The sequence below is a fragment of the Salvelinus alpinus genome, chromosome 9, assembly GCF_045679555.1.
Source record: "Salvelinus alpinus chromosome 9, SLU_Salpinus.1, whole genome shotgun sequence".
Classification (NCBI taxonomy): domain Eukaryota; kingdom Metazoa; phylum Chordata; class Actinopteri; order Salmoniformes; family Salmonidae; genus Salvelinus; species Salvelinus alpinus.
In genome coordinates, this window is record NC_092094.1 from 70,109,739 (window position 1) to 70,128,154 (window position 18,416).

The following is an 18,416-nucleotide window of genomic DNA, read 5'->3' on the forward strand; positions in this document are numbered from 1 at the left end:
CAATAATTTCCATTCTCAGAACCTCCCTGCAACCAAAAAATGAACGTTCCCAGAACAGGCAGAATTTTCACTTACGGTCTCAGAATTTTTTTTAAACGTTCAATTTTGCCGGTCAGGAAACGTATCACTTCGTTCCCAGAACCAATGGGAAACCAAAAACATACGTCCCCACAACATCCAAGGAACCAAATGTGCTAGCTGGGTTAATACCAGACAGATTGCTCAAGAGTGACTTCAAAATTGCATGTCTATCCATGTCCTCAGGATGTCGGGAAATGCCTTTAAAACCGGCTACTAGGGGCAACAGTGAGCACTAAATCAAATCAAATCAAATCAAATCAAATTTTATTTGTCACATACACATGGTTAGCAGATGTTAATGCGAGTGTAGCGAAATGCTTGTGCTTCTAGTTCCGACAATGCAGTAATAACAACAAGTAATCTAACCTAACAATTCCACAACTACTACCTTATACACACAAGTGTAAAGGGATAAAGAATATGTACATAAAGATATATGAATGAGTGATGGTACAGAACGGCATAGGCAAGATGCAGTAGATGGTATAGAGTACGGTATATACATATGAGATGAGTACTGTAGGGTATGTAAACATAAAGTGGCATAGTTTAAAGTGGCTAGTGGTACATGTATTACATAAAGATGGCAAGATGCAGTAGATGATATAGAGTACAGTATATACATATACATATGAGATGGGTAATGCCATCACTATTGCCATCAAGTAGGCTTGGGTTTTGCCAATAATCCCATGACTCTGGATCAGAAGGTTGAGTGTTCACTCCATGTTTTTTGGTTTTAGACCTATCCCAAACGTTAACCCTTAACCTTACAAATTTGACATTTGGAGCAACTTCAAAATGTGATGTTTTGAGAAACGCAATGATACTGAGCAGGAGGACTCTGAAGGAGTCAACCCAGTGTCAAAGACACTTCGAAATTTGACGTTTGGAGAAACACGGATAAACATCCAATTCTGCAGTGAGACTGTGAGAGCTTGTTGCTTAATACATAGTACAAGTGTGTGTCTAGCCCTGTCTGCTTATTTTATGTCAGACATCACAAACCAAATTCTTATTCCGTTAACAATAAGGTTAAGTATCTCTATCCTCTTGAGCGTGTGTGTCTATACATGAGTGTACTGTATGCGTGAGTCTGTGTGTATGTGCACGTGTGTGCCTGTCTGTCTGTTTAGCCAGTTTATTGGATGAACCCTCTTGCCTCGTCCTTATCCTTACCCTTTTGTTCCAGCATGCGAGCTGCTTCTAGTGCGGACACAACTTATATAGCAGGCAGCACACGTACCTATGTGGAGTGTTTGTGCATCCTTCACTGGGTACCGAAGAGGAGACAGAGAGGGGGAGAGGGAGCGAGAGAGGGAGATGGAGAGAAAGGGAAGAGAGAGGAATAAAAGAGAAGAGAAAGGCAGCAAGAGAGGGTTTGTGAATCCGGTGGGTACCAGAGATGAGAGAGACAGAAGGAAAGAGAGAGCGAGAGACATAGAAGTGGGAGAGAGAGAGAGAGAGAGGCTGAATGCACACTCGGCTACATCTGAAATCTAACACAGCCATCCTCCTGTGACCCGTGATCGAGACAAGAGAAAGAGGGGAGGAGAGAGAAAAGGGTAAGAGATGCATAGGGCAAGCATAGGATCCTACTAGAGAGAATAGCGTAAGGCGTACAGACGGACAGAGGAGGAGGAGCAGGAGCAGGCAAGACGTGGAGCCCGCTACAGCCTCACCTGAATGGTAAGTGTGTCCTTCTAATTATATTTGTCTTGCAGTGCAATCAATATGACAGCTAATGAGAGAACGAGTGTGTGTGGATGTAGGATGTTTGTGAATCATAGAACATTTCATGAGAAACAAAACACGCTTAGAGAGAGTATTGAGTCGTCACAATGATACGCATATAATGACGAGAAGTCTCATGTCAAAAAAATGGGATTCGCTGTCCTCAGAGAGGAAGAGACGAAGCGATACCATGTGGAACCATTCTAGCCAATGAGAAGGAAGATAGTGTGAAAAACAGGCACAACGCCATATAAAATAGTTTTTCTAAAAGTTGCCGGTATGCCACGTGTGTGTACTTATATTAGTACATTCGTAACAACCTAAACATCACACAACTTCTATTCAATCAAATAAGCCTCACATAGCAAATAAGCCGTTACAGTTTCTGGGGACCAAATTCGACATTCTCTCATTGACCTCCATACAAAAACGACTCGCTTGGTGGGCAATTTCTTTTTTTTAAACTCCACCTTCTGGAGGAGACCGATTGTGGACCGAGTTACCCTTTTCGCTTCACCTCTTCCTCTCTGGTCCTCACCTTTCAATTCAAACCTTAATCGCATTTCTAATAGTTTCGCCTGATTATTATTCTGAAAGTTGCTATGCCAACTCCTGTATCTTATGTAAAATGTGTCCTGCTACTCAGTGTCTTAGGCTGCATTTACACAGACAGCCTTTACACAGACAGCATTTACACAGACAGCCCAACTCTGATCTTTTGGCAGAATATCCGAATGGGGTTGCCTGTTTAAACACAGCCTTAGAGACACACGTGTCATCAGGGGCCGCATTTGTTCATTTGTAAGTGATCATCTTTGGGTAGCCATGAAGGTGAGCATGTCAAAAGAATGAGAGGGAAAATGATAGAAATTACTTTTAAAAGTTTGGAACTTTCTATGATTCAAAATGGTAAATTACAGTGCCTTGCAAAAGTTTTCATCCTCCTTGGCGTTTTTCCTATATTGTGGCATTACAACCTGTAATTTAAATAGATTTTTATTTGGATTTCATGTAATGGACATACACAAAATAGTCCAAATTGGTGAAGTGAAATGAGAAAAAATAACAAATTTAAAAATAATTTAAAAATAAATAACAAATTTAAAAACGGAAAAGTGGTGCGTACATGTGTATTCAACCCCTTTGCTATGAAATCCCTAAATAAGATCTGGTGCGACCAATTACCTTCAGAAGTCACATAATTCGTTAAATAAAGTCCACCTGTGTGCAATCTCAGTGTCACATGATCTGTCACATGATCTCAGAACAGATACACCTGTTCTGAAAGGCCCCAGAATCTGCAACACCACTAAGCATGGGGCACCACCAAGCAAGTGGCATCATGAAGACCAAGGAGCTCTCCAAACAGGTCAGGGACAAAGTTGTGGAGAAATACAGATCAGTGTTGGGTTATAAAAAATATCTGAAACTTTGAACATCCCATCCATTATTAAAACATTTTAAGAATATGGCACCACAACAAACCTGCCAAGAGAGGGCCGCACACCAAAACTCACAGACCAGGCAAGGAGGGCATTATTCAGAGAGGCAACAAAGAGACCAAAGATAACCCTGAAGGAGCTGCAAAGCTCCACAGTGGAGATTGGAGTATCTGTCCATAGGACCACTTTAAGCCGTACACTCCACAGAGCTGGGCTTTACGGAAGAGTGGCCAGAAAAAAGCCATTGCTTAAAGAAAATAATAACCAAACACGTTTGGTGTTCACCAAAAGGCATGTGGGAGACTCCCCAAACATATGGAAGAAGGGATTCTGGTCAAATGAGACAAAAATTCTGCTTTTTGGCCATCAAGGAAAACACTATGTCTGGCGCAAACCCAACACCTCTCATCACTCCGAGAACCCCATCCCCACAGTGAAGCATGGTGGTGGCAGCATCATGCTGTGGAGATGTTTTTCATCGGCAGGTACTGGGAAACTGTTCAGAATTGAAGGAATGATGGATGGCACTAAATACAGGGAAATTCTTGAGGGAAACCTGTTTCAGTCTGCCAGAGATTTGAGACTGGGATGGAGGTTCACCTTCCAGCAGGACAATGCTTTAGCATACTCGAGTGGTTTAAGGGGAAACATTTAAATGTCTTGGAATGGCCTAGTCAAAGCCCAGACCTCAATCCAGTTGAGAGTCTGTGGTATGACTTAAATTTTGCAGTACACCAGCGGAACCCATCCAACTTGAAAGAGCTGGAGCAGTTTTGCCTTGAAGAATGGGCAAAAATCCCAGTGGCTAGATGTGCTAAGCTTATAGAGACATACCCCAAGAGACTTGCAGCTGTAATTTCTGCAAAAGGTGGCACTACAAAGTATTGACTTTGGGGGGGTGAATAGTTATGCACGCTCAAGTTTTCAGTTTTTTGTCTAATTTCTTGTTTGTTTCACAATAAAAACTATTTTGCATCTTAAAAGTGGTAGGCATGTTGTGTAAATCAAATGATACAAACCCCACAAATAATCCATTTTAATTCCAGGTTGTAACAAATTAGGAATAATACTTTCACATGCCACTGTAATAACATTTCTGGTGAATATGTCACAGTTTCCAATACCTGCCAGAGTGAAAGTGTAAAGTAGGTTAAAGTAATTGTCCCAAGAAATCTTATTTTTAAAAGCTCATTCTGTTAACTCATACCCAAATAAAGTTGCTGATTCGTCCTTTACTTGCAGAAAAAAGACTGTTTCAAAAAATGCTTGAAATCTGCTTGCAACATGACATTATGTTCTTTGTTTAGAAGCAGTTAGCTAGAACGGTGGCAAACTTAGCTATACCGAACAAAAATATAAATGCAACATGTAAAGTGTCGGTGCCATGTTTCATGAGCTGAACAAAAATAAATACATGTTTTTTTTCTTATGCACTAAAAGCTTATTTCTCTAAAATTTTGAGCACAAATTTGTTTACATCCCTGTTAGTTAGCATTTCTCCACGTGTAACCACACAAGCCCAGAACCTCCACATCCAGCATCTTCACATGGCTGAGACCAGCCACCTGGACAGCTGATGAAACTGTGGGTTTGCACAATCGAAGAATTTCTGCACAAACTGTCAGAAACTGTCTCTGGGAAGCTTATCTGCGTGCTCGTCGTCCTCACCAGGGTCGTGACCTGACTGCAGTTCAGCGACGTAACCGACTTCAGTGGGAAAATGCTCACCTTTGATGGCCACTGGCATGCTGGAAAAGTGTGCTCTTCACGAATGAATCCCGGTTTCAACTGTACTGGGCAGATGGCAGACGTATGGCGTGGTGTCGGCGAGCGGTTTGCTCATGTCAACGTTGTGAACAGAGTACCCCATGGTGGCAGTGGGGTTATGACATGGGCAGGCATAATTACGACCAATGAACAAAATTGCATTTTATCGATGGCAAATTGAATGCACAGAGATACTGTGATGAGATCCTGAGGCCCATTGTTGTGCCATTCATCTCATGTTTCAGCATGATAATTTAAGGCCCCTTTGTTGCAAGGATCTGTACACAAATCTTGGAAGCTGAAAATGTCCCAGTTCTTCCATGGCCTGCATACTCACCAGACATGTCACCCATTGAGCATGTTTTGGATGCTCTGGATCGACGTGTACGACAGTGTGTTCCAGTTCCCGCCAATATCCAGCAACTTCGCACAGCCATTGAAGAGGAGTGGTACAACATTCCACAGGCCACAATCAACAGTCTGATCAAGTCCATGCGAAAGAGATGTGTCATTCTGCATGAGGCAGATACTGACTGGTTTTCTGATCCACGCCCCTACCTTTTTTTTTTTAGGTATCTGTGACCATCAGATATCTGTATTCCCACTCATGTGATATCTATATATTAGGGCCTAATGAATTTATTTTAATTGACTGATTTCCTTATATGACTCACTAACTCACTCAAATCTTTTTAATTGTTGCGTGTTGAGTTTATATTTTTGTTCAGTGTAGCTGGCTAGCCAACAAGAAAGCAAGTCAAGGCAGATCCTCCACACAGCCATCTCGCCATTCCCTTCTATTTCAAATCCTGTGGTTTGTAGCTAGAAGTTGGATGTCAAGATGAAACCTATTAAGCTGTTGATTGCCAAAATAAAGGAAACACTTGAGTAAATGAGGGATACAAAGTATATTGAAAGCAGGTGCTTCCACACAGGTGCGGTTCCTGAGTTAATTTAGAAATTCAAACAAACCATCATGCTTAGGGTCATGTATAAACATGCCCAGTTGCCCATTCTTTTGGATGGCATGGCTAGAAGAGATCTCAGTGACTTTTAAAGAGGGGTCTCACTCACCAGATCTCAATCCAATTGAATACTGAGACAGTGTTTTCCACCACCATCAACAAAACACCAAATTAAATCCCTTCCATAGATTTCCAGACACTTGTCGAATCTATGCCGAGGCGCATTGAAGCTGTTCTGGAAAATCGAGTTAATTCATATTGTAATTCATTTTAAAGACCCAGTGCAGTCAAAATTCAGTTTCCCTGTGTTTTGTATCATATTGTACAACAGCTGATGATATGAACACTGTAAAAGTCCGATGTTTTTTAACAGTGATATTTCCTGATAGTTGCTCATTGAAAATACAATCTACACAAGACATTCTAATCAGCAGGTTTGCATGGGCAAGAGTTTCGGCTTTTCATTGTGAGATTATCATGCAGTAAATAGACCAATAACAAAGAGATTTCCAAATCTCTCTGCCAATAACAGCTAGTTTCACATTTTCCCCTCCCCACCACTCCCAAACAGTCCTAGCAAAAATCTTGACAGAGACATTTTAGCAAAAAAAATTGTTTTATTGGAAATCTATTACTCCATTGTTACCCAGAAATTATTTGATATTGATATAAAAACCGCTGCATTGAGGACCAATATAAGTCATATTTCTCAGCTATCTGGAACACGGGACAGCTACTTTAATTGGTCAACAGCGGTCATACTGTATGTGCTGAATTTGTGGTATATCATCCATTATTCAGTGATAATGCCAGGATCAAAAATAAACGACAACGATAAAGCCAGATGCTGTTCGTGAAAATGTCACTGCCCAAGTGCCCATGTTCACCCAGTGCTAGATTCTATCAGATCCGCGCTCACCGACACCCGCATAGGGTTGTTTTGGCCACGTCTGAGTTGGAACTAGATTTAGAGCTGTCAAATCCACAAGCGGCTCCTTACGCTAGTTAATCGCGGACACTCCTATTGGATGCAACAAAACCACCGACTTTATACGACAAATCTCATGCAGCCTCATTAGAATTTCATGCAGCTGCGCTACACGTTCAAACACTTAAATGCGTGATGCTCTGTTGTTTAAGACAGATAAGACTGATAGGCTATAAATCCCCCATCAACTAAACATGAAAACATGCATTAGCCTACACTTTCTATCGCCATTTCAAACTTCTAACGTGGTAGGAATAATAGGGGAGTGTTTTGACACAAGAGCAGCCGCTCACCTATTTGTCTGCTCATACCACAGTCACACCTCCAACCCCACCAAAACTTCCACTATGCGGATGAATGCGGGTTAACGCTCAATCTGATGGAATCGAAGCCAGTCACAGGCAGGGCTCTAAATTAATATTTTTCATTGGTATCCCTGGTGCTCCTAATTTAAAAAAAGTTTGGAGCACTCATAAGAGTTATGAACACCACAAAATATTTAAGTGCCTTTGAACGGGGTATGGTAGTATGTGCCTCGAGGGCAAGGAGCGGGCCGCGAAGGTGGAAATCACGGATGATGTTGGCATCCAGAATGTCCTCCACCGGAACCCAACACCGCTCCTCTGGACTGTGCCCCCCCTAGTCCACCAGGTACTGGAGCCGACCTCCACAACTTCGGGAGTCCTGTAGGGATCTGATGGCATAGGTGGGACCTCCCTCGATGTCCACGGGGTGCGGAGGGGTGTCGTGGGGATAGCCTCAGCCAGGGGACTAGGAACTACTGGCCTGAGAAGGGAGACATGAAAGGAAGGTGAGATACAGTAGTCACTATTGAGTTGTAATCTATTCATCACCTTGTTGACCCTCCGGAGAACCTTGTACTGCCCCACAAACAGGGGGCTCAGTTTCTTGCAGGGCAGGCGGAGTGGGAGGTTCCTGGTAGAGAACCAGACGTGGTCACTAGGATGGAACATGGGAGCCTCCCTGTGGTGGGCATCGCTCCACACTTCTGCATGTCTTAACCACTCATCCACCGCAGGAGCTTTCGTCGGGCCCCGGGGTCCACGGAGCAAGGGCCGGCTGATAACCCAGAACAGACTGGAAGGGAGTCAGCCCATTGGAGGAGTGACGTAATGAATTCTGGGCATACTCCGCCCAGGGAAGGAATCGGGCCCACTTCCCCTGCTGGTCCTGGCAGTGGCTCCTCAGGAACCTTCCCAGCTCCTGGTTCATCCGCTCCACCTGCCCGTTAGACTGAGGCCTATCCCTGGAAGAGAGGCTGACCGTGACCCCGATCATCTCCATGAAGGTTCTCCATACACGTGATGTGAATTCGGGGCCACGCTCGGAGACGAGTCCTCCGGAAGGCCTTAATGCCGGTAGACCTGCTGGAACAGTGCCTCGGTGACCTGGAGAGCAGTAGGGAGACCAGAGAGAGGGATAACACTACAGCATTTGGAGAATCTAGCCACAACCACCAAAACGGTGGTGAAACCATCAGAGGGGAGATCAGTGACAAAAATCAATGGATAAATGAGACCAGGGATGCTGAGGCACGGGAAGGAGTTTCCCTGCTGGAGCGTGCCGGGGGGATTCACACATAGAACAGGAGTTGACCTAGCGAATAACGTCCTGGGCCAAGGTGGGCCACCAATACTTTTTGGAGAGCTTGAAGAGTACGGGTGATCCCTGGATGACCAGCAACAACAGCTGTGTGCACCCAGGTCAGCAGCCGATCCCTTGTCCCTGTGGGAATGTAGATGCGCTCAGGAGGTCAGGTAGTGGGTGCGTGTTCCCTCTCCAGAGCCTGGTGAATGTCAGGGGCTACGACTCGAGAGGGGATGGGAAGCAGGTCCTCCGGCATTCAGTTGCCCAGGCCGTGATTCTCATCCTCGACTTTGAGATGGTGGGATTATGGTGTCAGAGCCATGGGAGGCCAAGGATGATCTTGTGAGCTGGTGCACTAATGATGAAGGGAATGTTTTCATGATTAATGGACTCCACGGTGAGGGTGAGTGGTGTGGTGGTGTGTGCCGGATCCTAGTGGACAATTATCAAGGGCTGAAACCGGAAACGGAGAGGGGGTATGAGGTGATGTTCAGAGAGGAGGCAAGGGTCTGGTCAATAAAGTTCCCCGCTGCACCAGAATCCACTAGCGCTGTAGAAACAGTACATGAGGGACAGCTAGCTAATGTGAGCGACACTAAAAAGGGTTTGGCAGAAAATGATGAAGATGGGATACTCACACCTTCCCCAGGAGGTGGAAGATCACGAGACCATCCTTCTGCTCTTGTGTATCCCGAGTTGTGACGTACCAGACACTGCTGAAGCTGGTGCCCCCCTTGACCACAATAGGGACAGAGCCCCAGCTGTTTCCGTCTGCGTCGCTCAGCTGCAAGGAGGCATGTGACCCCTACCTCCATGGGTTCAGGCTCTGATCCAGAGTGGTCACTGAGGGAGGGAGAGAAGCGATGAGGGTACCGACGCTCCTGAAGTAGGTTATCCAGACGGATGGCCATCGCAATGAGTGCATCCAAGGAGAGGTTGTCATCACAACATGCCAGTTCCGTCTGGACCTCCGCTGGCTCATTCCATCCGCTGGATGCTGCTACTGTCCGGAAGGTGAGCGCGTACTCGGCAGCGGTCTGGTCATCCTGCCGTAGTTGGAATAAGTGCTCACCCCCCTCTCTGCCCTCCAGTGGATGATCGAAGATACCTCTGAACAGAGCCAGATGGCCATAGCCCACTCCAATGCCCGCCCAGCCAGCAGAGAAATAACCGTGGCAAACATGGGAGCTCCCACCATCGAGAGGTCCGTCTGGTGCGTAAAATAGAGGGCGCACTGGAGTAGGAAGCCACAGCATTTAGATGGGGTTCCGTCATTTGTCCGGGAGGTACAAACGGGCATCGCTAACCTGGGCGGGCTGCTGAATGGACTGGTGTCCTGGCTTGCTGGGTTGACTGGTGGTAGAGTATCTTCCGCTAGTTGAAGGTAACACCTCTCGGGTATGTTCGAGACGTTGAAGAACGCAAAGGACCTCCTCCATAGCCGTCCCAGTTGCGCCAGCTGGTCGTGGTGCAGATGAAGTAGATATCCCTGTTCGTCGACCGCCTGGGAGATGTTCTGATTCCCTGCTGCTTCCATTTGTTGAGGCAGTGTTCTGTGACAGAGACGCTCGGAGTCGAGAAGCAGGGGGTGAGTTTAATAATACATGGAACGATACAAACCAAAAGTAGCATCTGGACATGGATCACATAACCAATACTACCTGGGGAATGGGAGTGACAGATTTAGGGGAGGTAATCAGTGAAATGGTGGGGTCCAGGTGTGTCTCATGATGAGGCGCAGGTGCGCATAACAATGGTGCTAGGTGTGCGTAATGAACGTTGTCAGAGCCAGTGATTAGTAAACCGGCAACGTCGAACACCAGAGAGGGGGAGCGGGAGTAGACGTGACAGAATCATAAAAATAGAATGATTATTGGCATGGTTATTGGCTACATTGGCATGTTATTTGTTATTTGGCATGACAACAAATGAAAAAGCCAGGTGGCAGTAATGACAGGGTAGGAACCAAAGTGTTGGTCAATGGTTCCCAGGGGACCCTAATCACATTCGAATAGGTGTTACATTTAAACAAAGATTTTAAAATAGGCTATTTGATTCAGAACATGCCGTTGCACAAACAATGCTGATCTACACCACCACTGGTAGCAACCTGTATTAGATGTAAGGTTTGCTTTGTCCTTGATAATGCATTTAGCTAAATAGCATTTAGCTAGCCAGCCATAATAGCGATTAGCATTATGTTTGGCTCATGTCATATTTTGCAGAGAGAAATACACAGAAACTAATAGTAGCCTATAATAGAGATAATATCTGGATTTATGCTTGCAAGCAACGTGGAAAGCAACATCATTCTTGTTTTGTAAGAATCTGTTGTGCATGAATTGACAGCATGCTGAGAGAATAAACAGCATGGAGGAACTGTGTGCGGTCGTCACTAGTTACCACAGCCACAAAGTCTTAACCCGTGCCTATTTCTACAATTTCTCATCTTAAAATGTCCTTTTGAACCTAAAATGAACCCTAACCTTAACCACAATGCTAACATTATGCCCAACCCTAACCTTAAATTAACACCAAAAAGTGAATTTTTGTTTTCATTACTTATTCCAATTTTGACTTTTGGCTGTGTTAACTAGTGATAACCCGAGGAGAGAGGAGTATGCAATTGAGTAACCATTTTTTAATTAACAATTATTATATAATCTCCCCAGAGCATCAATGTACTCTCATCCACCCAGCATCCAAACCCACAGATCAACAATCTGCCTGGGAGGCTGCAGACAAACTCCCATTGCAATCTCCCCATGTTGTCTGTAATTAGTCTGATCCACATACAGACACACACAGCAGCGTTAGGGGAAATATAAATACACAACAAGGTTATTTCAAAGTAGCGGGAGTGAAAATGCTACAAACACACACATGCGTGAATGCACACCCACGTGCACGTACGCAATCACAAATTCATAAACACACACACTACCAGTGGGAAGGGGCTCAGTAGGACTTCTTCTTCAATAAATAAATCACCAGAAACAGTGAAGAATTAAAGAGACACAGACCGAGCAACTGTTTCTAACACCCTACGCTGCAGCCTAGCAGCATCTGTATCTGCTGTATGGCAGTCATAGAAAAATAATTACCAGTCCAACCATTATGGCATAATTGGCTTGAATGGGAATGTCCCTTCTAGTAATTCTATTTCTATGATGGCAGCCACTTAGATGCTAATATGATAATGTCACACACAACGCAATTAGATGCCTTGTAGCACTTTACACAATGTATCAAATGTCTAATGCATGTGTGGTAATTGCTATTATGTGGCAAATCATGAAGGGAATACTTTTAGATTGCTATTAACTAAGAGGGTAATTATCTTGGGGTGGATAAAAAACTGTCACATATTGTGTTATCGGGCACCAAGTTGAGAAAGAAAATCTGAAAATAAGGAGGGACCACATGGACTTGACTAATAAGAAATGCTCATTTTTATTTTCAATTTCAAATCACTTCAATATGGTGTGCCCTACTGACCATGGCCTTGAGGTCTTCGATTAGAACACCTCTTTATAAGTACACGTTTGTCATGCAGCCCTACGCATCATATGATGGTGACTGTATAATATATATACAATATAACCAAGGTATATAACCACAATATAACCAAGGTCACTACTCACTGTTCTTCACTATCCCTACCAAAAAGTATAACACACACACACACACACACACACACACACACACACACACACACACACACACACACACACACACACACACACACACACACACACACACACACACACACACACACACACACACACACACACACACACACACACACACACACACACACACACACACACACACACACACACACACACACACACACACACACTTGAAGTCGGAAGTTTACATACACTTTAGCCAAATACATTTAAACTCAGTTTTTCCACAATTCCTGACATTTAATCCTAGTAAAAAATCCTTGTCTTTGGTCAGTTAGGATCACAACTTTATTTTAAGAATGTGAAATGTCAAAATAATAGTAGAGAGAATGATTTATTTCAGCTTTTATTTCTTTCTTCACATTCCCAGTGGGTCAGAAGTTTACATACACTCAATCAGTATTTGGTAGCTTTGCCTTTAAATTGTTTAACTTGGGTCAAACATTTCAGGTAGCCTTCCACAAGCTTCCCACAATAAGTTGGGTGAATTTTGGCCCATTCCTCCTGACAGAGCTGGTGTATCTGAGTCAGGATTGTAGGCCTCCTTGCTCGCACACGCTTTTTCAGTTCTGCCCACAAATTTTCTATAGGATTGAGGTCAGGGCTTTGTGATGGCCACTCCAATACCTTGACATTGTTGTCCTTAAGCCATTTTGCCACAACTTTGGAAGTATGCTTAGGGTCATTGTCCATTCTTATGGCGGTGTTGGAGTAGTGGCTTCTTCCTTGCTGAGCGGCCTTTCAGGTTATGTCGACATAGGACTCGTTTTACTGTGGATATAGATACTTTTGTACCTGTTTCCTCCAGCATCTTCACAAGGTCCTTTGCTGTTGTTCTGGGATTGATTTGCACTTTTCGCACCAAAGTACGTTCATCTCTAGGAGACAGAACGCGTCTCTTTCCTGAGCGGAATGACGGCTGCGTGGTCCCATGGTGTTTATACCTGCGTACTATTGTTTGTACAGATGAATGTGGTACCTTCAGACGTTTGGAAATTACTCCCAAGGATGAACCAGACTTGTGGAGGTCTACAAAAAAAAGAGGTCTTGGCTAATTTCTTTTGATTTTCCCATGATGTCAAGCAAGAGGCACTGAGTTTGAAGGTAGGCCTTGAAGTATATCCACAGGTAAACCTCCAATTGACTCAAATGATGTTAATTAGCCTATCAGAAGCTTCTAAAGCCATGACATCATTTTCTCGAATTTTTCCAAACTGTTTAATTAAGGCACAGTCAACTTAGTGTATGTAAACTTCTGACCCACTGGAATTGAGATACAGTGAAATAATCTGTCTGTAAACAATTGTTGGAAAAATTACTTGTGTCATACACAAAGTAGATGTCCTAACTGACTTTCCAAAACTAGTGGTTGAAAAACGAGTTTTAATGACTCCAACCTAAGTGTATGTAAACTTCCGACTTCAACTGTATGAATATACATGCACTCACACACACTCATTGACTAATGTATCTTTCAATCCGAGTTTCTAAGTGTAATAAAGCAGCTGTGAGACTGGCCAGGTTAGTGTATCTTAGCAACAGAGGGGCATCAGATTCTCCTAGCCTCCAGCAGACCACTGAAACCATATGAGCTCTCTCTCTCTCTCTCTCTCTCTCTCTCTCTCTCTCTCTCTCTCTCTCTCTCTCTCTCTCTCTCTCTCTCTCTCTCTCTCTCTCTCTCTCTCTCTCTCTCTCTCTCTCTCTCTCTCTCTCTCTCTCTCTCTCTCTCTCTCTCTCTCTCTCTCTCTCTCTCTCTCATTAATTGGAGTTTGTGGTCAGAGGACAGTCGGTCATATTTGCGTCAGTGCAGGTTTTGTACTGGGTGAGGTAATGTCTTATGTCTCCTCTTTCCTCCTTGTAGCTTGACGGTGTCCATACCTCAAGGTGTGACTGACGTCTACTGTCTGTGACTCACCTGGCCACCATCTCAGATCCACCATCCCTTTTCTCTGAACAAGGTCAACCTACACCACAGGTCGACCTTCATAACCACCATCACTTAGAGTCGAACATTACCCAGAAGCCCATCCAGAACTCCATTACCCAGAAATCCCTCCGAAACTACCCAGCAGCAGCATGCAAACCCCGGCCTCCATGGTGATGGGCATCGTGTTCGCCCCTCTGGGCCTGGTGCTGATCTTCATGGCAGCCATCACGCCCCAGTGGAGGGAGGGGCAGACCCAGCTAATGGGTGTGGCCGGGGCTGAGCCCCACCTCCTCCTGCGCACCGATGGCCTATGGGAGAGCTGCCTACAGGTGGCCCACTCGGAGCTGAAGCAGTGCTGGCCAGTAGAAGGCGCCTACCAGAGCGACCCACAGGTGAGGCTGGCGCAAGGCCTTGTGCTCAGCTCCTTGTTCCTGTGTGGTGCCGGCATTGTGCTGGCCAGTGTGGGGGTGAGGTGCTGGACCGACCTGCCTCTGAGAAGCGTGGTGGCGGCGGGAGGCCTGCTAGTGGCGCTGTCAGGCCTGCTGAGTCTAACCGCCCTGGGGGTGTACACACACAACCTGGGAATACTGGGGATGGAGCAGACACCCCCCCACAGACCTCATCATAGGCTGCCACAGCTCACTCTACACCCGGCCGGGTCGCTCTACTTCGGCTGGGTGGGGGGATGTGTACAGGTGGTGGGAGGGGTGGCGCTACTGCTCAGCTTCAAGATTCGGCCCAGATGTCCCTCCTGTACCTTATGCTCACAGCTGAAGAACAAGCAGGACACAGAGGTGTACGACGTCAGCTGTTAGTGGAGCCTGGGGGAGAGTTACTGTGAGTGAAGATGATAGATTGGATTTACCCATAACACTACAAAGCCAAGCCGAGCAGAACCGAGCTGTACTGCAATTGCTTGGTATGTTTCCACCATAGTTGCTAGAACAATGCTGGAAAGGACATTGTGAAAAGAAAATATCTAAGCCAACACAGTAAGGTTCAGGTCGACACCAGGGGTAGACTGGGACCAGAGATTGGCACTGGAATTTCTAAAACACTGGCCATTGTTTTCCTCAAGGCCCCCAAACCGGACAATTTTTTCCTTAAAGCCCCCATTATTAGCTAAATAATGATCAATTTGTGCAAAAAAAACAAGCTAGAAAGGGATACTGGTCTAAAAATGTACCCGAAAAGCCAACTGGCCATTCTGCCCCTGGTAAACACAATAGTGTGAAAAGGGTATTTGTGGGTGGTTTGGGTTCAGTGGTGGGAGTCTTTTGTTCGTTTGGCACTAAAGTATAATTGAGGGTGTAATGAAGGATGATGAACTTTAACTTTTGTAAAGGAAGCTGTATGGCACTGTTGTGTTTTACTTGGAGATGCTAACCTTCAAAAAGTATTCATGTTGCCTTTAACTGCAAAAAAAAGTGTATAACTGTCACAAAGCAATGTTTTGATGTCAGCCTTACAGGTAGTTGTAGTAGCCTACTACCCATGCCTTTGCCAACTCTTTTCCCTTTGCCTAATACTATTTCTGTTTTTGTCTTTCTTTCCTGATTTTCATTAAGTCATAGTTTCTGTCGGACACAATATTTGAACACACAGTAGACCCTACTACTTCTGTATCAAACTAAATGTATATGATTTAGGGATAATCTTAGATCTAAGGGCATATTTAGGACTTAAGCTTTAGAAGCAGTGTTAGTTGTTGACCATTTTTTGACAATACCTCAATAAAGAATTAAATCACGAATTGTATAGCATTTTAAGTCAGGCATACATTACAGATGCCAAATCCTATTGATAACTGGGAAGATTTGATCAAGATGTTTATACTGTTTGTAGTGTAGAGATAATATAAGGGGAAAACATATTATTTCGATGTCATTTGGAACTGTATAATAGTTGTCAGTATGTAATGTATTGCTACTATGATTCTACTGTGAATAAAGAGGTTTGTTAACTGTGCAACAAACACTGTCATCGGAGTTTGTAATGATTATTTAGTAAAACTGTAATATTCACAATTCACACTGTCAACACTGGCTGAAAAGCCAACAATAACAGTGTCTGTGTGAAGACGGAACTGGCACGCACGCACGCACACACACACACACACACACACACACACACACACACACACACACACACACACACACACACACACACACACACACACACACACACACACACACACACACACACACACACACACACACACACACACACACACACGCACGCACGCACACGCGCACACGCGCACACACGCACACACGCACACACGCACACACACACAGAACATTTAAGTGGAAGCAGGGCAGTAGCTCCACCCCCTCTCTTTGCAAGGTATGGGCAAGTCTATGGCCCAAATGTCGCCTCCCCTTCTGAAATTCCAAAGCTGCAAACACTTGCGAAATCTTGATTTTTCCAAATGATCGAGAGGGGTCCACCTCATCTCTCAGGCCCCTCATTTCTCAGGCCTCTCTCTATACTGACACCTAGTGGAGACCTCATTTCTCAGGCCCCTCACCCTCATCTCCCATGCCCCTCTCCCCTTGTCATCATCCAACATAATTTATAATATTTCAATAATACAAAATATGGTTAAAGTCCTTGTCTCCCAAATATAATGAAATAAACAAGACAATAAAAAAAAATGAGATAGTGACACAAACAGCCCTCCACGAACTAAAAGACTTATAAGCATATAAAGCAGGAACTGTAGGATATTATGATTCAGATAGGCAAATCGAAATTAAGTTAAAAAATAAATATGGCTGCTTCTGCGACCCGTAGAACGAGGAAGTAGTCACAAGCCAATAGAAAGAGAAGCATCCAGGAGCTAATTGAAAGAGGGGATTTGTTTTCCCTGGTCACTGAGCGCCTGAGGGATGAGGGGGAGGGGCCTGAGAGATGTGGTCTCCAGTAGGTGGTAGTATACAGAGGGGGCTGAGAGATGAGGTCTCCAGTAGGTGGTAGTATACAGAGGGGGCTGAGAGATGAGGTCTCCAGTAGGTGTTGGTATACAGAGGGGGCTGAGCGATGAGGTCTCCAGTAGGTGGTAGTATACAGAGGGAGCTGAGAGATGAGGTCTCCAGTAGGTGGCAGTATACAGAGGGGGCAGAAAGATGAGGTCTGCAGCATTGAAATTATTAGTGTTGAAAAACCAGTGCACTCCTGTGGTGGACTTATTGCATCCCACGTCCTAAAATACCAGTTGTGTTACATGCGTCTGTCCATGAGCAATGCACAGAATTAACTATTATGGACTTTTTAATTACAGAGCAAATATCTGAAGAACTCACGTCACTGACCTATGGGACACAGAAATCCACATCCATTGCGAGAAAAGTGATTTCAAAATATGCCCCACTGAAAAAGAATGGGTCATGGGTATTTCATTGAAACTGACTAGTAAACATGTGACAAGACCTTGGAAGAATCTAGCATGTACTTACAATTATAAGCCCTACTTACACTAGGCTACACCTAGATTCCTGGGCCTGTATTCATTAAGCATGCAGTGCAAATCTAGGATCAGTTTACAATAGACATTTAGACCACAGGGACCTTATCATAGAGCAGCACTCCTACTCTGAGATGCTTTATGTTTACAGGTCCTGCTGTGTGACGGGCCATTTACACTAGGAAGCGCCAATGCACGGTGAAACATCGGAAGCCATTCACTTTCAATGGAAGGAAAGCGAGAGAAGCGGAGTGGGCGGGCCCAGATGCGAGCATGAGCGAGGGAGCTGAACAGGGCGGGACTAAAGTTGGGGAAAACGGAACTGTATTCAAATCCTCCGCAATATCGCGAGTGACCAATCAAAGCTCACCATAACTTCCAATCCCTACTGGACTGGCTGACAATGGCTGTTGATATGTAGCACTACTTAGCTTGCTTGGTACCCACATGAGGGCGAGGCTAGCATGGCTAGGCGAGTGCCGCTTGTATAGTGTAAATGCTATGTAATCCTCTAAGCACAAGCTGCCCTCAGGGACTAACGATAAAGAAAGCTAATTATAGGCTAACTTTCAACAGGCTGTGAAGTACTGTAGCCTAGTTAATTGAGCCCTATACGGACATCCTGTTTTGAAACCTGCAAAGAGGGTAATTATTAATGAAATATGTTTAAGTGTCTTTAGACACATGGAACGGGTGGGTTTGTAAAGATATGCGCTACCACTTTTATCTTAATATTTGTGTTCTTG

General features: G+C 44.5%; 1 protein-coding gene across 1 annotated transcript; it reads left to right on the forward strand.

Moving 5' to 3' along the window:
• Positions 1-1,374: 1,374 nt before the first annotated feature.
• Positions 1,375-16,187, forward strand: cldn23l (claudin 23-like). The gene is made up of 2 exons (XM_071327036.1): positions 1,375-1,770; positions 14,139-16,187. The coding sequence occupies exon 2, from the start codon at positions 14,354-14,356 to the stop codon at positions 15,017-15,019; it is 666 nt and encodes a 221-aa protein (XP_071183137.1). The 5' UTR covers positions 1,375-1,770; positions 14,139-14,353; the 3' UTR covers positions 15,020-16,187.
• Positions 16,188-18,416: the final 2,229 nt, after the last annotated feature.

Coding starts and splice junctions, on each gene's coding strand:
- cldn23l (XM_071327036.1), top strand. CDS start 14,354: ATGCAAACCCCGGCCTCCATGGTGATGGGCATCGTGTTCGCCCCTCTG.